The sequence below is a fragment of the Chanodichthys erythropterus genome, chromosome 12 (assembly GCF_024489055.1).
Source record: "Chanodichthys erythropterus isolate Z2021 chromosome 12, ASM2448905v1, whole genome shotgun sequence".
Taxonomy (NCBI): Eukaryota; Metazoa; Chordata; class Actinopteri; order Cypriniformes; family Xenocyprididae; genus Chanodichthys; species Chanodichthys erythropterus.
The window spans coordinates 37442070-37465178 of record NC_090232.1 but is presented as its reverse complement, the minus strand read 5'-3'; the positions used below and the strand labels follow the sequence as shown (position 1 = coordinate 37465178).

The 23109-nt window shown below is 35.4% G+C and overlaps 1 protein-coding gene across 1 annotated transcript in view; it reads left to right on the top strand.

The window, feature by feature from the left end:
* grin2bb (glutamate receptor, ionotropic, N-methyl D-aspartate 2B, genome duplicate b) overlaps positions 1 to 23109 on the top strand; it is a 99380-nt gene that overhangs the window by 55639 nt on the left and 20632 nt on the right. The window contains exons 3-5 of the mRNA XM_067404896.1: positions 3524 to 3794; positions 3876 to 4068; positions 22989 to 23103. Coding sequence (XP_067260997.1) covers positions 3524 to 3794; positions 3876 to 4068; positions 22989 to 23103 — 579 coding nt within the window. The remainder of the gene's footprint in view (positions 1 to 3523; positions 3795 to 3875; positions 4069 to 22988; positions 23104 to 23109) is intronic.

Below are 23109 nucleotides of genomic sequence, written 5' to 3'. Positions count from 1 at the left end.
ACCTTAAAGGTGCCATCGAATTTTTATTAATTTTTTTAAATGGGTTAGGGTTAGGGTTAGGGTTAGACAGCTAATATAACCCTCAAAATTGATCTTTACAAAGTGTTCGTCATGCAGCATGTCTAATCGCGTAAGTACAGTGTTTATTTTGATGTTTACATTTGATTCTGAATGAATTTGAGGCTATATGCTCTGTGGCTAACGGCTAATGCTACACTGTTGGAGACATTTATAAAGAATGAAGTTGTGAATGAAGCTCTCTTGTCTCCGTGAATACAGTAAGAAACGATGGTAACTTTAACCACATTTAACAGTACATTAGCAACATGCTAACTAAACATTTAGAAAGACAGTCTACAAATATCACTAAAAATATCATGATATCATGGATCATGTCAGTTATTATTGCTCCATCTGCCATTTTTCGCTATTGTTCTTGCTTGCTTACCTAGTCTGATGATTCAGCTGTGCACATCCAGACGTTAATACTGGCTGCCCTTGTCTAATGCCTTTCATAATGTTGGGAACATGGGCTGGCATATTCAAATATTGGGGCGTACACCCCGTCTGTTACGTAACAGTCGGTGTAATGTTGAGATTCGCCTGTTCTTCGGAGGTCTTTTAAACAAATTAGATTTATATAAGAAGGAGGAAACAATAGAGTTTGAAACTCACTGTATGTCATTTCCGTGTACTGAACTCTTGTTATTCAACTATGCTGAGGTAATTAAATTTTTCAATTCGATGGCACCTTTAAATGGACTTTTTTCGTCATTTTAGCCATTGGATATAACAGAATAATTGAAAGCTATAATTTTTAACATTTAATAGGTTTTTAAAAACATAAAAATTTTATAATTTGAGTGAACTTAAAACAATCTTCACATAAACCCATTGTAATAAATGTGACATTTAGCTGTGCTCAGGGGCGTTAATTTCATTTAACAGTTGGCGAGGACAATAAACATAAAATTTCGCAAGGGGACACAAATAATACAGCCAAGCGCCAGTTGCGTTTATTTCTACTATGTGAAAGCCTTAAAATCTCTGCTGCGGGTAAAACTTGTGTAATAATTTGTGACTTCAAATGTACCGTCTCTCCTCCATCTTTAGGTTGCCAGCTATTCATTACAAGGATAATACACATTAGTGAGAGCATCCTTTTTCATTTTCTACAGATAAACTTTTTGATGGCCGCGGTATGATGAAAGTATCCCACACAAAAAAATAAAATAAAAAATCCATAACCTGCAGCTCTGTAATTTTTACCATGACTGCATTTTTAAAATAGCCCAATTGTGCTAGAAAACCGCGACCCTGGCAACACTGGTTCTCTCCCACCGGACTTGTGTGTGTAGGTGAAGTAAAAGAAAGCAGGCAGTGGACCAAGGCACTATGAGGCAAGGGAGGGGGATTCAAAATGTTTGCCCCGTTTGCGTTTGTATTGTTTTACTACTTACACAATTATTTTAGTATATACCATTTTATTATTTATAATACACGGCGTGGTTTTTAATGATAGTTTTTTTAGGGGGGGACAACCCTCAGATGAGGGGTCCTGACAGCAGCAGGTTTATTAGGCTGCTGTCACTATATGACCCGCCACACATGACACGGATCTGACACACATCCTATTTTCTCACAACTCTTTACGTTTTCTGAGTTTAAATGAACTCCATTCAAGCATGAAAGAGAACTCAATGCGGCACTGGCACGCCGTCTGAAGTGGTTTTCTGTGCATGCGTTTCAGGTGTTTCTTCACAGTGAGCCGTTTCACAGTGCGCCAGTACAGATTTAAGTTTTTATTTTGCGTCTTTTCATACTTGAATGGTTTAATAGCACTTGAATGAATCGTAGCATGATCATACACTGTAGCACAGGATGCTGCATTAATTGCATAAAACACATTAAACTGAAAAATAAATAAATAATGTAACTAAAATTATATCGAAAACTGAAAAAAAATAAAATAAAAGCTAATATTTTAAATAAAACTATATTAGTATATAAATAATACTAAAACAATACTTTAGTAATGTGTAAAGTCAATTACTTTGGAAAGTTTGTCATATATATTCTACTGTACAGCCTCAACTGGGAAGCAACAGCTTCAAATTACAGCCATCTGTTGTCACAGACCTCCTAAATTTATATCTGGCACACAGTGTTGTGGATAGAGTTCTTAAATACACAGGATAGTTTTCTTTGATTTCAACTGTACTTTCAGTCATTCTCTGAATCAGGAGCAACCTCAGGGCAATGAAAGCAGAGCCCAGTAGAAGTCCAGAGGATGCTTCGCTTATTGAGGAGACTCATGCAGCAGGTTCTTGATGTTCTTGCAGGTGTATAGCAGGCAGGTTTTTGATGTTCTACCAGTGAGACCAATGCCAGGTTTTTGTGTTGTCTGTTGGGCGAAGAACAGTGGTTCGGATGATTCCAAAAGCTTGAACAATCTATGTCCAATGCTGTTACTCTCCTCTACAGCCACATTGACATCTGCTTTCTTGTGTTTTCTTTTGTAAATGACCATGGAAAAACCTTGGTATTGAAATCGAAGTCACAGTGTATCAGGACCATATCAGTTATCAGCCAACATTAGAGATTTTTTTTTTAAATAAGGAATCGTTAATGGTCAATATTGGATATACATTTCCCTGTTTTTTACATTTAGATTACCTTTGACCAGAATTTTAGTATCAGTCCATCTATAATATAAACCAGTGTTGTTGTTGTTAACTAAAAATAATTAATTTAATAATATATTAAAAATATAATTTTTTTACAATATAAAAAAATATAATTTAAATAATTATGAAAATTTGAAATCTTGCCATAAATTAAGATGAAGTACTAACATTACTAAAACTAAAACAGACATAAAAAGAAATATACTTTTTACTATTATTAAAATTATAAAAATAATACCAGTATTACCACCTCTGTGGTACTGGATTCTCACACTACACTTGACTGCACATATGTGTAATCGTACTATCAGTGCAATTTGCAAATCTGTCAAATCGGCTTGAAACATTAGGCGATACAGAAATATGGATCATCAGAATTGTGGGTACAATAATTTCATCTTCTAGTTCTGACTGCGGTTGATTAGAATGAAAAGCATCTCTGTGGACTTGTGTTTGAACAATTTGTTATGAGGAAATGCAGCTTAATTTCTCTCTGTCTCCTCAGAGTAGATCTGTGCATTTTGAAATGTGGGTTAGGTTTGCTTCTTTACAAATTACAGAGATCAAAAAAACGTTTGTTAGGCCGGTATCTGGAAGAAGTGCATGATGGGAATTTCACTTTTTATGATTAGTGTTTTCATTTATTTCTTTAAATAAAAATATTGTTTTTACTTCCACTCCCTCTTTGTCTTATCGCCGATTTTATCTTTCAACTCTCTCTTTTCTTTATATCTAAAGAACAAAAGCGAACAGTTTTGGGAGATTTGGAGGCAGCTGGAGGGTGTTACAGGACATGCCGTTTTTTCATCTTTCTGTCTTTTTCTGCTACCTTCCAGATCCGGAGTACCGTTGAGAACAGTTTTGTTGGCTGGGAGCTGGAAGAGGTGCTGCTCTTGGACATGTCAGTAGACGATGGCGACTCAAAGATCCAGAACCAGATGAAGAAGCTCCAAAGTCCTGTTATACTACTGTACTGCACTAAAGAAGAAGCCACAACCATTTTCGAGGTGGCACATTCTGTCGGCCTCACTGGTTACGGTTACACCTGGATCGTACCGTCTCTGGTGACAGGGGATGCAGATAATGTACCCAGCGTCTTTCCAACAGGTAAGAAGGGAAGGATGGATAGAACTATTGAAATATTTCAGATAATTGTTTCAAACGATATTTACGCTTCCTTTATTTCAGGTTTGATCTCTGTTTCCTACGATGAGTGGGACTATGGGCTGGAGGCTCGAGTGCGTGATGCTGTAGCCATAATCGCCATGGCAACCTCCACAATGATGCTGGATCGGGGTCCTCACACGCTGCTTAAGTCTGGATGCCACGGCACACCTGACAAGAAAGGCAGCAAGTCAGGAAACCCCAACGAGGTGCTGAGGTGAGTCAGGCTTAGCGGGATGCCAGGGTTCAAACACTGACATCTGGGGTCTGCAATCATACATGTACACAGAATCTCTTGCAGGCGCACACACATTTACAGCACCTGCTCAGGAGGGTTTCTGAACTAATGGAGTGTTTTGAAAAGGGTGAACAGCCCTAGACAGGTGAACAAACATACACACACACATACACATACACACTATGGTTGGTGTTGGATACATTTAAATTACAAGTTGCATTATAGGAAAAGGCATTTTTGATCTATAACTGGTGCTATTTTCATGATACCATTTTCCCCCTGGTTTTATTGGTAATTTGACGCACACTACTGTTATAAAATATTTGCTGTTCTTTTGTAACCTCTATTCATCCAAGAATCAAAAAAAAAAAATCATGGTTTCCACAAAATTATTAACCTGCACTTTTTCCAACAATAATAAGAATTTTTATTCAGAACCAGACTGGTATATTTGAATTTCTGATATAACAGGGAACTTTGAAAAAAAAAAAAAAAAAAAAAAAAATCCATTTAATAGTGATATCAGAATCAATATTGCTGCTGCTGGCCTTTATAGTTCTCGGAAAAAAAAAATAAATAAATAAATAAATATAATATTTAATTTTATGGTCATTTACTTAAATTTCACTTAGTAAATATAATGCAAAAATATTTCCTTTTTATCGATTCTACGGTAATTTGTGGATTCAGTGTATAAATTATATTCATTATTACAAATGTGAATATTAGATATAATCAGTGGTGGACGAAGTACACAAATCAAGTACTTGAGTATAAGTACAGATACTCTATTAAAATATTACTCCAGTAAAAGTATTAAGTACTTGATTTTTAATGTACATACACTACCGTAAGATTTTTTAATGTTTTTAAAAGAAGTCTCTTCTGCTCACCAAGGCTTCATTTATTTGATCCAAAAGAGCAAAAACTGAAATATAAAGCTTTTGCAAAATTATAAATGTCTATACTGTCACTTTTGATCAATTTAATGCATCCTTGTTGAATAAAAGTATTAATTTCTTTAAATAAAAAAACAACAAACAAAACATACTGACCCCTTACTTACCCCAAACTTTTGAACGGTAGTGATAATGTTTCAAAAGCTTTCTATTTCAGATAAATGCTGTTCTTTTGAACTTTCTATTCATCAAATAATCTTGAAAAAAAAATTGTACACAACTGTTTTCAACACTGATAATAATAATAAATGTTTATTGAGCAGCAAATCAGCATATTAGAATAATTTCTTTCATGTGACACTGAAGACTGGAGTAATGATGCTGAAAATTCAGCTTTGCCAACACAGAAATAAATTGCATTTTAAAATATATTCAAATAAAAAACAATTATTTTAATTTGTAAAAATATTTCACAATATTACTGTTTTTGCTGTATTTTGGATCAAATAAATGACACCTTGGTGAGCAAAAGAGACTTCTTGTAAAAACATCCTACCGTTCAAAAACTTTTGACCAGTAGTGTAAGTATTAAAAGTAAAAAAGTACTAATTGATAAATGCTTATTTTGTAATTTTATACACTTGTATACTTTTATATTAATTTTATATTACATATTTTATGCAATCCTTCTGCTCTGGTCTGACATCATTATGAATTGTCAAGTCGCCAGAACTAGTCTAAATTTAATTTTACATTTTATTTTATTACCAAAACTTGTCATACACTATCAAAACATTAAATATACTAAAATGTCAATTTAGGTTACTGATAGGCTACTTGATGTGTGCAAACAAATGGGGGAAAAAAACAAAATATATACAAAAATGAGGAAAAACAAAATGCGTGTTGACGAATATAAAAACAGATGTCACATAGAGCTAAATGCATAACATTTTTAATAACTTTTAAAACACTATGCAAACATAATAGTTTTTTATCATTTGAACTGCCATGGCAGCGGGGAAGATGCATGGGCATTAATTTGCGTTATTTTAATGTTATGTTTCCATTTGTTTTTGTTTTATCTAAAACCTAGTCCATTGAGACAGTGATGTGGACATGTCCGCATCCAAGCATTACAGTGGGCTTAAACAACTCTCCCATTACATCAGATTTTGTTCACAAAGAACTGCCAGTCGTGACTTTCAATATGATTTTCATTTACAATAATCAATCCTAAAATTCAGCATCGCGCAAGCTCCGATCATCTCCTGTTCTTGGCTCATTTTGAATCAGACTTGTGAATTCAGTGAATTGTTCACTGGAGTCACTGAATCAGTGAGTTGTTGACTCGAGAACATTTGATATCAGATCAGACCAATTCACAAATAAATCATTTGGCGCGCTATCGTGTCTTGGAGCAAGATTTGTTCAGTTCAAAATAAAGAGGACCGACATGCTTTTAGGAAATGTAGTGTTACTTAAGTACAGTAACAAAGTAAAAATACTTTGTTAATGTCCACCACTGGATATAATTACCTAACATGATTAATCAGGATTAAGAAAACAATTAATTAGCAAAAATTACAATTAATTGGCATTAATTAATTACTTAAAGATGTTTAATCTATTTACAGCCCTTGCAGTAACATAATGAAGTCAGAACCCCTTCCCTCAAAACGGAATCACAAATGGCCACAGGAGACGCATTTGAAACGCAAGCGGTAACCGACGATCCGTCTCACCTGTGACTGGATCAGCCGAGACGAATCCCAATAAAGAGAGAAAAGAGAGTTCTAGATTGAACAACATTCTATTGTAGCTGTACAGAACCTGTAACCTCACGGAGAAAGAACGAGTGAGAGTGACAAATGGACAACAAAAGAGAAAAAGAGAGAGAGGAAGAGAATGTACATTATTGCTAATGTGGGTCTGCTGTAGCTCCTCGCTGAAGTGTCTGGCACAGAGCACCTTTCACTTTTCTTTCCCCATTATGTCTCCTCTGACATTCAGCCCGCGCCCACGTGTCTGTACCGGCCCGGCTGTGGTTTTCATCTTAGAAACATAAATATCCATCATAATACAAAAGTGAGCTTTTCATCTGAGCTCCTCTGTTCTCTTTTGTACTGTTATTTGACATTTAGTATTGAGGGGCATTGATTCCTAAGTATTAATTAGCGTTTAGGCTCGGTCACACTCTCTTTTAGCCAGTCATTTGATCTGCTGGTGAGGAGTTAATTGAATGCTCGAGGCAGAGCGGGATTAGGAAGCCGAATGGAACAACAGTGGAAGCCTGGCCTCTCTCTCTCTCTTTACATCTTTTAATATAACAAAGTTTAAATCCCAAAAGCAACAGTAACGGATTCAAATCTACCTCTCATCCACGCTTTAATACGAACAGCTGTGGCACATGTATGCCGGGTTTCCTCTGTGGATACTTTGTGTGCCAAATTCAGGAGAACAGACGACAGACTCACCTTTCTGCTGGTCTATAGCTGTTGTATACAGTACCATTTCAAGTTTTTTTTATAATATATTGATTCCGAAATTCAATTTTAAATTTTAAAAATTTAAAATTTCGGAATCAATATATTATTAAAAAATGTTAAATTGACTTTATTGACTTATATTTTATTTTATAACTTCCCCATCCAAAAAAGTCGCTGTTTAGATTTAAATATAGGCAAATACTTAAGAGTCTATGATTGGATAATTATTGCAGTGATAATTCTTTTTATATGTTTGGGAACATTGCTTGTAACTCTAATTGATGGAGAGTAGCTTTTCATTTCTTAAACAACCATATAGGAAGACAAATTATGGCCATATTCCAGGATGACAATATCAAGATTCAGACTCAAATTGTGAAAGAATGGTTGGGTGGGAGCATGAAGAATCATTTTCACTCATGAATTAGCACCTCTGAGTCCAGACCTCAAATTTATTGAAAGTCTTTGGGATGTGCAGGAGGAGACTTTACAGAGTGCTCACTTCTTGCATTATCAATACAAGATCTTGACCAAAAATTGATGCACCTCTTGATGGAAATAACATTTATTTTATATATTGACAATGCAAGAATCAAGCACTCTGTAAAGTCGACTCCAGCACATCCCAAAGACTTTCAATATAATATGACATGCTAGAAATATAATAATCATTGCAATAATGATCCAGTCATAGACTCTTAAAGGGATAGTTCACCCAAAAATGAAAATCATTTACTCACCATCATGCTGTTCCAAACCCGTAAGACTTTCATTCATCTTGAAAACACAAATGAAGATCTTTTTGATGAAATCTGAGATCTTTCAGTCACTTCATAGACAGCTATGTGACTACCACTTTGACACTTAGAAAAAGTTTATAAAGAGATCATAAACTAATCCATATGAATTAAGTGGTTTAGTCCAAATTTTCTGAAGAGAAAATTCTTAACTTTTGAATCGTAGTGTATTGTATAGGGCTCCATGATATTGGGAAAAAATCACATTGCGATATTTTGTTTTTCTGCAATATATATTGTGATATGAAATAAATTCAACAGATTACTTGAAAGAATTAAGAATTCTAGAATGATTGGGGTGATTTAAATTAAATAAACAGTGCTTTATATTTTTGAGGTAAGTATTCAGGTACACAGCAAAATCCCCAAACTCTGCTCAGATTACATATGGTCCCTCTCTACTTAGTGTTAAAGTAACACTGAAGCAGAGTTAAAGTTAAAGAGATAATTAAGTGACTAATTAAGTTATGATGGAGCATTAGTGATGAACACCTGCTGTTAACAAGCAGAATCACTGAAGAGAAACACAAGAACTACAACTGACTTCAGCCACAGCCTTAGATGAAATCAACTGAAGATAAAATTATCTCATTAACTTTAACTCTGCTTCAGTGTTATTTTAACTCTATGTAGAGAGGCACCATATGTTCTCTAAGCAGAGTTGATTTAACTCTGGAGATTTTGCTGTGTACAGAAAATGAATAATCGAATGTAAAATAATACTGTATAGTCTTCACTGTATAAATTAAATATAATTAATCTGTGTTAAAGCTGCAAAAGCGATTTCTTCCTTGTATTTTATTGTATAATAACAATTAACAATAACAATATTAGCCTGCTGTCACTTTATGAGCTAATGCTCGGATACATTATAATGATACAGATCCGGGTTTTTTTGTTTGCGTTACCTAAGCCATAAGCAACTGTGTGTGCAAGGATACACACTTGCAGAGATGGAAATTTTGACATAATTTTGCATGTATGTGTCCGTTCAAGCACAAATAGACACGGAAGTGAATGGAATTCGGTTTTCAGTGCGCACAACTGACAGGACCTACAACACGTTTAAATGATGAACTTTAACTCTATGATGGTCAAGTGCGTTTCAAATCGTGGTGTCTGGTCCATAAGGACTAGCGATCTCTATACTTGACATCGCACTTCCTGCAATGTGACTATCACGGATGCGCACATCACAATATCGATGGCAAAATTATACATCATGCACGGATTGTTTGTTTGTACAGTATTTTAAAAAAAGTTTTTTACAGTCTTATTGAGTGTTACAGTTATTCCCGCTTTCCTCTCCCGGCCGAAAATTCTTTTTCTTTTTAAACTCTTCTTAAACTCCTGTCTGTGTAAAGTGTTGCAGGGATGGTTAGCAGTGAAACATTCAGCAATCCTCTGATCGCTTGATTCTGTCTCTGAAAACACTTTTAAATATTCAATTCTAATTTTGGAAACTGCTTTCTAAGGCACGTGTATAAAGGAGTACTTAATTCCAGTGCATAGCTTGGACGTGGACCGATAACACGTTTTGCATGCATTTGATATACAAATTACGTACAAATGCACCATTGGTCATTAATAAAACACTACTTAAGGTTTTATTTAAATGTTCAATTAAACATTTATAATGTTTCCGGAACTATTTCTAGCCTGGAGAGCATGTTATGAAGATATATAGCTGTGTTGTTGCAGAAAGCTTTGTTTGTTTAGATGAGAGAAACAAGTAATTAAGTGAGGGAAAAAAACACTTTTATGTTATTTGTGAATAGTGAGTTTACAACAGTTACCCAGCGGACATGGCTTCTGCTAGAACATGATGGTTGTATTTGTGTAATTAGGCAGATGTGTTAGGGTAGCCTTTAGAGTTGCTGAAGTGGATTTTTGAATTGGCTGATGAGAAGATAAGGACACACTTTAATGTCTTATGAACACAAGAATAGATGGTACAGGAGGAAAAGTACAAACCAGAGAAAATAGTTTTGTTTAGAGTCCTCTGGGAGTGCAGGTTCTTCAATCACCCTGCAGTGCACACCTGGGGCCTCACATATGCGTGCGCATGCACACACAAGAAGCTTTTGAATGACAGCCTTATGAGATCAGCTGAATGAGAACCACCGGACCCTGTAACCCCTCCAGGACTCTAATGATCCGTTTCCACCATGATGGAGACGATTTAAATGGCATTCCAAGATTCTATATTATCATTCTGGAACACCCACCATGCTCTGCAGTGGATCTGTCAGTGATGATGGAGGGCTTTTCAGCTGGATGGGTCATGTTCTGTGATGGTTAAGGGCCTGAAACAGCCTCAAGGGGTTCCGCTGAAGGTCAGCTGAAGGTTTAGGGATGGTTCGTAGAAGGTTAGATGAGATACATGTACACTATAAAGGTTGAAAGCGGGGTTAAATGAGGGTACATGTACTTATCTTTGATAAATTGATCACAAGGACATATGTGGGGTATTCTTGCGAAAAATTGATTTCATTCAGCTCATGCTAGAATTTTAATGATTTAATCAATTTTATGACCCTTTTGTTCCGAAACTTATTTTAAAGACAGTTTCCACATGTTTATAGAAATTTTATCTGGCCATATTCCAAATATCATTACCCTAATGATGCTCTAAAGCCCTTTAGCATTATTTGCCTACCAAATTTGTTTTTAAAAACAAAAACTTTTTTTCTTTAATAAATGTTTAACAGATTTTCAGTTTTTTTTTTTTTTTTTAATGATTTATAGACTTTTGATAATTTCAGAAATGTTACATTTCAGGAATGATAATGGTTATGGTAATGAGATTGAAATTTATTAGAATATTAGAATTATTTATAATCAATATATTTCACTGAAAAAAAAAAAGTTAAATGTATGGAAAAACAAAAACTTGGTGTAAAAGAGAAAAAGTATAATATATATATATATATATATATATATATATATATATATATATATATATATATATATATATATATATATATATATATATATATATATATATTACCAGATGATAAATATAAGTTAATCAGAACCAGCTTTTCCACAAGCTGAGGGAAATACTAATATGGTGCACATTGTCATACACACAAATACTAAACACCATCATTGTAACACACATGACACTAAAATAATGTAATAAACATTAATGGTTCTTTTTCACTTCCAAAACTCTACATTTAACTTTAATACTTAATACTTTAAAATAACATAAAATATTCCATTAGATTATTACAGTTTTTCACCATATATAGTAAGAGAATGTTTTGTTATCCAACCAATTAACATATCATTTTACCATATCATTTTACACAATATGTAAATTTTTCACCGCCAGAGGTCGCCTATGCAAAACAAAGGTGTAGCTTGATGACGCCGAGTTTGAGCGTGGAATCTTGGGAAATGTCGTCTTCACCTCACAGCCGATGGAAAAGAATCGGGACCGGACTCAGGCAGAAATCATATTCATGGATGAGATTATTAACATTACAGTAGTATGAAGCAGCGCAGGGCCGAGTGATGTTGGAGCTGAACAAGGCTGCTGGAGCGATTGCTAATGAGAGACGAACGCGACACACGCCTCATGAGCAGCAGGACTTTTATTATGCTGTAGTCGCAGGCGTCGCTTCTTCCAGTCAAGCATAGGAGGTAACAGAGCACCGTTTATCATATTAGATATATTTGAGTGTGTTGAAAATAGGGCTGGGTATCGTTCAAAAATTTTCAATACCAAGACGATACCTTAATGATGATTTTTTCTATACCAATTTTATAAAATCTGTTTTAACAAGATTACATTACCTCAAAAAAATCTTTAGTTTTATATTTTAACTTTGTTGACTTTTTTCAGACTCAAAGACTCATCTCCTGAGCCACTGCAGGGAATAAAAAAGCACAAAAGAACAAAATTTACCCAACACAATAAATCAGTGCAAATAGTTTTAATAAAGTTTCGTTTTCAATGCAAATATTCAGTATGTGAGGCTCTTTTTAAATTACTCAGCAATTGTTGTTGTTCTTCAAAAAATTAATTATTATTAACAAGACCAAAGCGGAAGTAAGAGTGAAGCACGTTCGTTGCGTCTTACCGTGAAATGAGAGTTCTGTGTCTTTATTAAAATCAACACATTAATCATTAATCTCATCCACCCGCAATTAATTGGAATGTTATTTTTTATTACTTAGCCCGACCCGCGGATTATCCGCAGTATGGCAGTATCAGGAGGATGCTGATACCCCTTTTCCAGCAGAATTGTTCGCGTTCTGGAGCCAGAGCCTGTGCTCGTACAGGCAAACTAGAGCCCGTCACGAACCGGTCGCGAGTTTCCATAGACTTGAGGGACGAACGCTGATGTAAAGCTGCTGTGTGTTGTACCTGTCCATAACTAGTCTAAAAAACATTGCGCGTTCCACTGTTTCTGCAGGCAGCGCGACACTTTTGTTTTCTGTCTACAGATACTGTAGTGAACCGGCTGCTCACATAAACAGCCGTTTCTCACCTGTCCATTTGGAGATAAACTGAAAACGAAACCGTTGATTCACTCGCCCTCTCACACATAAGGTCTCTCTCGCGCGCATAGCTTTATATATTTAGATATAAATAACAATGCAACGTTACTTGCTCATCAACGAGACAGAGAAAACATTTCTCCGCCCCCTCTCCCTCATTCTGAGGTACCGAAATTTGGTACCGAATGACAAGACACTTTTCGATACTCGATAGTACCGAGGCAATTCGATCGGTACCTAAAAAGTATCGAGTTCGGTACCCAACCCTAGTTGAAAATGATGTTATAAAGTTACTCTGTGCGTTCCCTCGGCGGCTGCTGTGAGACACTTGTTGCACTCTGCAGTAAGCTAGATCGATTTTAGAATATAATAATAATAAATGCTGGGTGGCTTGTGTTGATAAATGGCACGCAATTAATTTTAAAACATATTGTATGATGGAGAAAATGCTGTATTACTTAGCTACTTGACAAAATAGTGTTTTTCTCTGAGGCATGGTAAAGCATGGTACTCTAGGAAAATCAAGAAAACTAGATTTAAACAAAAAGACTAAATGTGTTGAGCTATATAACAATAATTCATTTTCTGTGTATAAATGTAACCAAACAGTTGTTCTTGTCTATTAAAACATGTACTATATTAAAGCGTCTTTAGTGTTTGCATGGTTTCTACAAAATAAAACCGGAAACCGAGGGTAACGTGGGTATGACGCCATTGACATCCTTGGTTAAAATCGCTATTTTCTCATGATTTACAAATAGTAGAAACATTTGGGATATTGTAAGTACTCAACTGAACAAAATATATAACACTGGCCTAGTGGTTTTTGGATATTTTACTGCAAAAATCTTACATATTGTAGCTTTAAAATTACACAGTGTTAAAATATATACAATTATAAATGGATTACGTGTGTATGTGTGTTGGTGTGTGCGCATATTTTCTGTTTTCCCTCGCATGTGTGATTGTGTGGCTCGCCTCTCTGATGCTTTGACTCCTCTGAGGTGCTTAAGGTTTGTGAAGCTGCCAGGCTTTTATTCTCCACTTCACTTAATTGTAGCCCCTCAGGCTGCTGCTCTCAGGTTCACTGGCTGGCCAGTAGACCTGATGCCCAGAAAGTTTAATAAGATGGTTGTGGATGTTTTTATTATGCTTTTGGGCATTGCTGAAAGACGCTGACAATAACTCTTCAGAAGTAGGTCAAGATATCAGTTGTACACTTTTTGCTGGTCAAACCATGCGGTTTTCCTTCGGTCTTGCACTCTCTTCTTTCTCCGTGTCTAACTCTCCATTTCTGCTCACTGTCACACTTTATTTCGGTCTACCCATTTAATTTGTTTGCTTATAGAATACAAAATACAAAATGAACAGTCTGCCTTTACAAAATATTTGGCTTTTAAGCTTACACGCAGCTCAATTCCCAAAGGTGTGTTTGTGTGCCTTTACACAGAGAGAAAGAGTGTGTCTATGTATTAGTGTGTGTTTTTAGCTCTATCCATTAGAGTGGTGGTGGTGTATCGCTGTGTTACAAGGCCCACAGGCTTCCCTGGGGAAGGAGTTTGATCATTACATGGTGTCCTGTGTAAGTAAAGGTAATTAATCTCTGGTTCACCCAGGAGCCTGTAACTTGCTTTAATTAAAAATACATACATAAACACACACACTTCTAGAAAAACCTATACACACTTCCACAGCCCATGTATATATTGCACTGTTGGGTGGCTGTGAATACCGGAGAGCGAAGTATGATTCGATCAGTGTTAATCCGAAATCCTGTTTAGGTTAACTAATATTGTGATGTCATAATACCTCTTGCGCTATAAATCCTCTGCAGATTATTGTCGCCCTTGTGTTGATGATGCATTAAAATAATCCAGTGCTGGTGGGCAAACACTGTTATTACTTCCAGAAGCATGAAAGCCATGCCTCCCTCCCTCTAGACCAGTGGCGTGTGGCGGTCTTTTAAAATGAGAAGGCAAAGCCTCCACTTGCAAGGTTTCTAGTCCAATTTAAATACATGTTATTTGATTTTTACATGGTTTCCATGTTGAATGCACACTCCATTTACATCACATTATCAACAAGGAATTAGTACCATAGTATATTTTTATATGTTAATATTAAAGGGACAGTTCCCCCCAAATTTAACATATTGTCATCAATTACCTGAATGACTATCTTTTTTTTAACATTGAACTCCATTGACTTTCATTGTATGGACAAAAACACTCTATATCCATAATTCTGTTCTTAATAAACATACAGTTTACTATATATCAAAGTCATATCAAAGTCTCATTAAGTTTGTGTTTTTAAACAATCTTTATATAATAATAAAGTATACATTTTTACAATAATTATTTTATGTGTCATGTATTTGTTGTTATTAATAGTCACATTATTTTCAGACCATTAGTCAGCTAATCCCCTGTAAACACAGTTGGTGTCATGAAGGTTACTGACACGAAGATACTCGCTAAAAGTCGCCTCAGTCACAGATCATTTAAAGTAATTTCAAGTTCATTTAGATTCAGATGTGACCAGAAGTGGGGATGTCTGAGTGGGTGAGTTGTTTACTTTTTAATTAGTCCATCCATTTCCAACGGTTTGACCCTGCCAGACCAATTTGTGAACCATTTGCAAACATGATAGGCGGGCGTTATCCCATTGACAGGGTAATGAGCCACTCTTATAATGCAATCAGATTTCTTCCGTCCAATCACAGTGCAGCTTCCGCAGATCATTTACTTGAAACTGAAGATCATTTGCCTTATGTAACTCATGTCATGTGACTTTTTTTTTCTTTTTAAAGAAAAAACTTCCATATTACAAAAATTTGTCTCAAATTGGGGTATGATTTCTCTTCTTTAATGCTGAATTCAAAATCAGATTTGAACCTGGGTTCACCTAGACACTAAAGGGAAACTGTACCACTACCCCTGGTCTTGTCATACTTATGTAAAGAACTATCAAGTTGTTAAAACAGTTTTTTCTTTGGTCATGCTTTATCTTGCCCAGGGCTCCAAGTGAGTCAGGACCACCCCTGGTGGCCCATCAAAAACAATAGGTGAAAGACACCCGTGGGCTTAGGGGAGGCAAAAGAGACACTGCCACTTCTGAAAATGTAATGTCTTTGTTGGACAGTGTTCCTTTAGAAAAATGAATGGTTTAAACAATGATCAACAATTATATTGTTGATCATTTTCATGTGAGCATTTACCTTACTAATTTTAGTATTATTTCTATAATATTATTTTATTTATTCATATTTTGAATTAGCTTTTATTTGTATATTTTCATTTTCATTTTAGAACACGTTTCAGTAATTGTATGTGCTTTTTAAATTTGCTTTTTCATTTTATTTTATTTCTTTTTAGCTTTAATTTATTTGAGTTTTAGTCATTTTAAACTTAAACTCATTTCAGTTAGTTGCCAAGGCAATATTTCTGTACAGTAGTTAAAGTTTTTTATTAAGTTAAAGATAAGTTTAAAGTTAAAGAGGCTATATGTAAGAATTCTGATGTATTAATCGCCTTTTTATTGCCAATGTGTGAACAGCTTGTAATGAAACTGTTTTTATGTGGCTCTCTTATGGAAGAGGATTAGGGCCAAGCAATAATAAAAAAATAAAACCATCTTGAGATTAAAGTTGTTAAATTTTGAGAAAAAAGTCGAGATAAAATGTTGAGAATAAAGTCATTAAATTACGAGAATAAACTTGTTAAATTATGAGAAAAACGTTAAATTTTGAGAAAAAAGTCGAGATAAAATGTTGAGAATAAAGTCATTAAATTACGAGAATAAACTTGTTAAATTATGAGAAAAACGTTAAATTTCGAGAAAAAAGTCGAGATAAAATGTTGAGAATAAAGTCATTAAATTAACGAATTTATTCTCGTAATTTAGCAAATTTGTTCTCGTAATTTAATGACTTTTTTCTCGTAATTTGATGACTTTATTCTCAACATTTTATCTCGACTTTTTTCTCAAAATTTTATTACATGCGATTACGGGCATTACATGCGAGCATGAACAATAAGTTGCTTGCTGCATTTCAAGGGCCACCGATGTCGCTAATAACAAGGGTTTCTGAACTCTACATATAGCCCATTTAAAGCTGCAGTCTGTAACTTTTTGGTTAAAAATTATTCAAAATCAATTTTTGAATAAGTACATAACCAGATAGTGTTTAAAGGGGTCATGATATGTGTTGTTTTATTGTTTTATATTGTTTCCTGGGTGCACTTATAATGTAAGTATGCTTTTTACATCCAAAATTGTCATAATTTATAAATAAAAGGCATTTTTCCTACCCTGATTTTAGCTCTCTTATTTGAACACTCTGTTTTAAGAGACGACTTCAGTGTAAACGCCCACTGCTGTGATTGGCTGACATCTTTCCATTTGAAATAGCCAAGTATTACTCTCTCTTTTAGCGCCTTTTTACTGTTATAGCTCTCAAGGTTAACTAATCGTGAAAAGTGCTGCATTACATTTAGATCTATGGCATTATATTTAGATCCTGGCATGAAAGGTTGCAGAGATTAACATTGTAGCCGATCACAGACATGTTGAGTGAATGAAAGCAGTGATCTCGTCATTGCAACTCAATTTCTTCACACTAACGAACGCTTCCATCTTCACTAATAGTGCAAACATGATATAACTAAGAGATTTGTTGAATAACGGGAGTTTTGCGCATGTCAGTCACGATAAACTCACACTGTTTGATTGACAGCTTTAGCGTGCTTCTCCAACGATTGCAAAGGGAGCTTTCTTTATAAAATTTAATCACCGTTAAATAACAGATTATTTTCTTCCTACTAAGAGAAACAACGCACATTGATGATAAGTCACAGGTTTGATTTACTGACACACAGACAAAGAACATCTGACTGTACATGAATCATTAATATCAGATCAGGTATTAGAATTAACACAGTTACTTACATGTTGCATTACTGTCGAGTCCAGGCACTGCACAATATTTTGTAATCCTCAACGGCATGTTTATTGCTTGGTAGCTTGATTTGTTTTAGCGCAAAATAGGCCTATGTTACCTAGGCCTATGTTACCTGCATGTCATGCGCAAATCGGTGGGCGGGGCTAAACAGGCAGTGATGAAGTAGGCGTTGATCTTCTTATGCAGAGGCGGTGCTTGCTGCCCTTTGACGTCATAGATCCCCACTTTGAAAATCCTGTCGTTTTCTGGGTCTGGTGTCAATAAAAGCTTTTATTGGACTAACAAGGAAGTTTTCAGCTCTGAAACTTACAGGATATTTTTATAGTATGATGACCTCTTTTATGTCAAAAATTTGATTTCTCAGTTCATCACCCCTTTAAAACTCTCTCCTTACCTCAGCCCGATTCACAACGGTAAGCTTGTAATAATGTTTTCTAATTCAGGCGGTACTGGTAGGTTTCAGCGGGAAATTCGAGCATGCAGCCATTCGTCTTTGCGTTGTTACGTCACGTCTGTTTACATAAAGTAGGACTCCCAGCTAGTAGGCTATATCATGTGAGGATGCTGCAAGTGACAGATCATTTATAGCCTTTTCTCACAGCAGCTGCAATAATTAAACTTATCACTTTAGAAAGGAAAAGGTCACCAGAAAGGTCCAAATGACAATCATCAGTGATAACTGGAGATTCACCCATAGTCAAAAGCAAAAGACTTCAGACTGCGGAGTAGCTACAGAAATTGAAATCTACATGTAACGCTAATACACACGCAATGCTGATGTTGTTAACATTAACAATTTGAGAACAAATTTTAACAATAATAATAATAATTTGCACAGTTTGATGTGATATGAGCTAAGCGATCGATAGATTTAAGTCATCATTGGCAGCGCAATTTATTGTAGTGGGTTTTTTTCTCAGTTGGTCAGAACAAAAGTGGCAGACATTTTCCGGTGAAAATTCTTATTTTGACAAAGAGGCAGAACTTAGACTGCAGCTTTAAGTTTTTTATGAAATATTTCAATGTTCTTTGGTTGTAATTAACAAAATGTTTTACTTTTAGTTAACAATAACATCACTTGCTCCTCTGAGAAAATGCCCCTGCTTTAGACAAGACATTAATGAAATAATCATATACAGTCCTCAAGTTTTCGATGGTTGTTAAAGCTGTTCCCTGTTGACCTGAGAGGCGATTTCACAGCCTTGACAAGTATCACGAAATGGTGTCAAGCCAGGAGATGTTATGTCAGGGCCAAAATTAAACATAAGAGCAAACCCTTGAATGTAAGATCAAGTAATTCATAGGCCCTTGAATGGCTGCGCTTATAAATAGGTGTACGGTAAATCTGAAGATGAGTTTTCTAATGTCAGATCAATGCTAGAACTGAGAAATGTTGTATACGATAAATCTGGTTGGCTGTCTTGTCGATATCGATCTGTTTGTATTTATAGCGACAGATAAATGGGTCTCCGCTGCATCATGCGTCTCGCTGTAAGTACAAAAGATGCTACCTCTCTCTCCATGTCTCTTCCTCTCATTCTCCCTCACTCTCTCGGGTGAGATTACTGTTCCCATGGCAACACAGCAGATTGCTTGGAGATTGCTATGGTTGTGGGCACCATGGTAACGCATTTTATATGCTGGTGGGTCTCTCTCTCCCTCTCTCTTTTACACACATTCTCTCACTTTCATTCTCTCTGTTGGCAGTTTGGGGTTGTACGTACTTTCTTATGTCAGGAATCAAAACAGACTGCCCTAACACACCGATTTGGGAACTGATGGTGTGCGCGTTTGTGAGATTGCAGGTTAAACAGAACAGATGTGCACTGAACTACTGGAGTTTAAATGTATAAAATACATTGTAAGTCCTGTTTTAACAAATGCACCTGCTGGTGTATACTGTAACTACACCATTCAGTGGACAAATAGCATATTTTTCCATTGATAACCCTTATCTTTTCTGACTAAATCCATTTTAGCAAACAAAATATCTTCTTAAACGCAAAAAGTCAGATTTGGCCTCCCGTGGACCCATGGTGCTTTACTTCCTGTGTCAGATGAGCAACTGCCACTGAGATGAATGGCAATGCTAACGGTTAGCTTTCCCCAGATGTTATAGACCTCCATACAGAAGCACTTTTTTTGTGTTGTTCTGTACAACATTGCTTTACAATCATACTGCATTGTGCATGCATTAAACATACTCACTATTTGTTTGGACATTCTTCTCTCTAGCCTCTCTCTATTTGTATACTTCTCTTTCATGTTCTCTTGTTTAGAGCAGATATTTATTTCTTGTATGGTGAGTCGTTTTCGTGAGGCCGATTGTTGTCATGGCGACGACAGCCCACAGATGGAGGCAAGAGAGCGAGGAGTGCAGCAGAGAGTTTTCACTGGCTCTGACACAAAACTTGTTGACACACATACACGATGCTCATGTCATGATGAAAATCTGTGCGCGTATCGCTGCTCAAGGGCACAAACACACACGCACCTGACTACAGACTGATTTACAGTCAGTCTAATTTGGGTCAGCTCTTCTACGTCATAAATTGAACACCCTGATGGCAGAAAAGGGAAACGACTTAGAACTTGTCCATGTGATTCATTTTCATGATGTTTTACTGCTGATGTCCTTTATTATTGTGGGTGTTTTATGTTATGATGAGACACGGTAGGGTGAATTACTGCAAAAGGAAAAATAAATGGGAAAAGTATGGTTTCCTATTTATCTGTAGGTAAAACTGGGGCTAGTTTTCAAACATAATATTTTTTTTGTATAGGTTTATTTTTTATACGAGTCAGTTTCTGTATAAATCTTGGCTGCAAAAAAGTTATTGATTATTTCCACTGTTATTGACCACTGTAATTTCTAGAAAAAAGTCATAATTGTGAGAAAAGATGTCAGAATTGTGATATGAACTCACAATTTTCTAGAAAAAAGTCAATTGCGAGAAAAGATGTCAGAATTGTGATATAAACTCACAATTGCAAGAAAAAAAGTCAGAATTTCGATATTCAGAATTTTATCATGCAATTCTGCCTTTATAACTTGCAATTGTGAGGTTAAAAAGTCAGAATCGTGAGATAAAAAGTCACAATTACCTTTTTCTTTTTACAATTACAAAAAGAGACTCACAAACAACTATTGCAAAACATGAAAATAGTCATGGATCATCCCTTTAACAGACAGTTAAGATTCAAGATTATGTACATTTTTGAATGGGGCAATTTTTATAAATTCAGTCATTTTGTCTTCTGGAGTATATGTAAACATCTGTTATTTGAAATAGCTTATTCAGGACAGTACTAAATAAAAATAACATGCAATTTTTATGATCCCTCTTATTTTGTTAAAATTATTAAAATGTTGCATATTTTGCAAGGGGCATGAAACTTATGAGCAGAACTGTAGCTTAGGATGCTTTTGCAGTGTCAGAGCCAGAGAATCACCAACTGCTGTTTACACAAATTTTACAAGGATGTTTAAATGAAATAAATATTAAAATTCAAAGTAATCACTTTGGTAATCTAAAATACTTTTCGGATATAACTGTAAATTGATTACCACCCATTTAAAATGTAACTGTAATGAAATACAGTTACTTAAATTTTGTTTTTTAAATACGTAACTAAGTTGCATGTATTTTGTTACTCCCCAACCCTGATCATTACAAAGAAACAGCAAATAACACATTGAATTAAATGTGTGAAGTAAAAAGAATGAAATAGTAATTTCTTGTAATTGTACTCCAATAATCTTTGTTTTATTTACAACTTTGAAAAAGTGTATGTAGCTCTTATTAGAACTAGCCGTGTCATCCACTAATGAATATATTATAATGTTACTGATGGGTTTTGATTTAATTTGTATATTCTTTTTTATTATTGTATACGTGTTTATATTTATATTCATGTATTATGTATTATAAATCTATGAATTTGCATATCACATAAGTGACAAATGCTAAAAATGTGGCTGAGAATACTAACAATTCCAGTTAGATCTCAAGGGCAACAAGAAGAACAACACAATATAAGAATGCTAAAACATTGTTTATGCAGTACAGATGTCTAAGTGCTAGATGAGGTCAGTAAGTCCATTAAGACAGTCCATTAAGCTCTGGCCAAATTTGTCTGTGGAGTAGGTTAGTGACACAAAAGAGGTTAATTACAACTCGGATGAAAGCATTCTGTATGAACTTGAAGATGTTATTTGGAAAATTCTGGTGGGCCAGTGAGGAAGAATCAAACGTACACTGTGATTAGATGGCAGTGCAGAGTGGTCTGATGTAGACGGAAAACATTAAAGGACCAAATACCGAACCATGAGGGACTCCAGGTTTAAGGGCCAGAAACTGTGAGGTTTTCTTGCTAACTTATCATGATCTGTTATGAAAGTAGTAAATTAACCAGTAAATTAGCTAATTCTATCAGCATTGAAATTAAGAGTTTGTGGTTGACCTGTCAAAAGCTAAAGGCAGATCTGTGCAGTGTCAAGACGCTCTGGCTGGTAAGGTTGCGTGACAAGATTTAATTCCTAAGTGATAGGGGTCAAGCATGCTGTTTTTGGAAAAAGGTTGACATTTGGATGAAACTATTCACCATGCAGTGCTTGCCGTCTCATCCACAGTATCCAGTACAAGCAAATAGGAAGCCAAAGATGCAACAGCGTTCAAAGAATTACATTCTAAACTGGTTTAAATGTGCTACTTTCAAGAAATGAGCTACTATTAATGCATTCTTGGATGGCTTACTTAAAGGCTAAGATATCAGGTATTAGAAAAAAAACTGGCATGTAATATTACTCACTTCTAATAAATGGTTTTCCCTGGATTATTAACTTACAATTATATTGGGTTCATTGTATTTTGTTAAGGTGAAGGCCATAGCAGTTCCTCAAGACTCTCCAACTGAGTGGATTTAAAAGTCATAATAATGGTTTTGTGACCAGGAGGCTGCCAGATTCACATTTGCCATTGTGAATATTATTTGCTATAGCCTCTAGCAACAAACCTGCTTTCCTGCATTATAAATGTGTGTGGACATATGTGGATAGTGTATAGAAACCCACACGCTATAGGTAAACTGGAAAGCCATGTAAAATGCTGACATTGAGGGATCCTGTAGATTGCTTTGACTTGTTCTGAAAATATTTGTGCTGAACAAGGGAGGTGCCTTTGTGTTAATAACCATCAAATGTGCTTGGTCTGATATATTCCCTTTGTTTTCTCTTCAGGTACCTCATGAATGTGACATTTGAAGGGCGCAACCTCTCCTTCAGCGAGGACGGTTTTCAGATGCACCCAAAGTTGGTTATTATACTGTTAGATAAGGAGAGGCAGTATGACAGGGTGGGT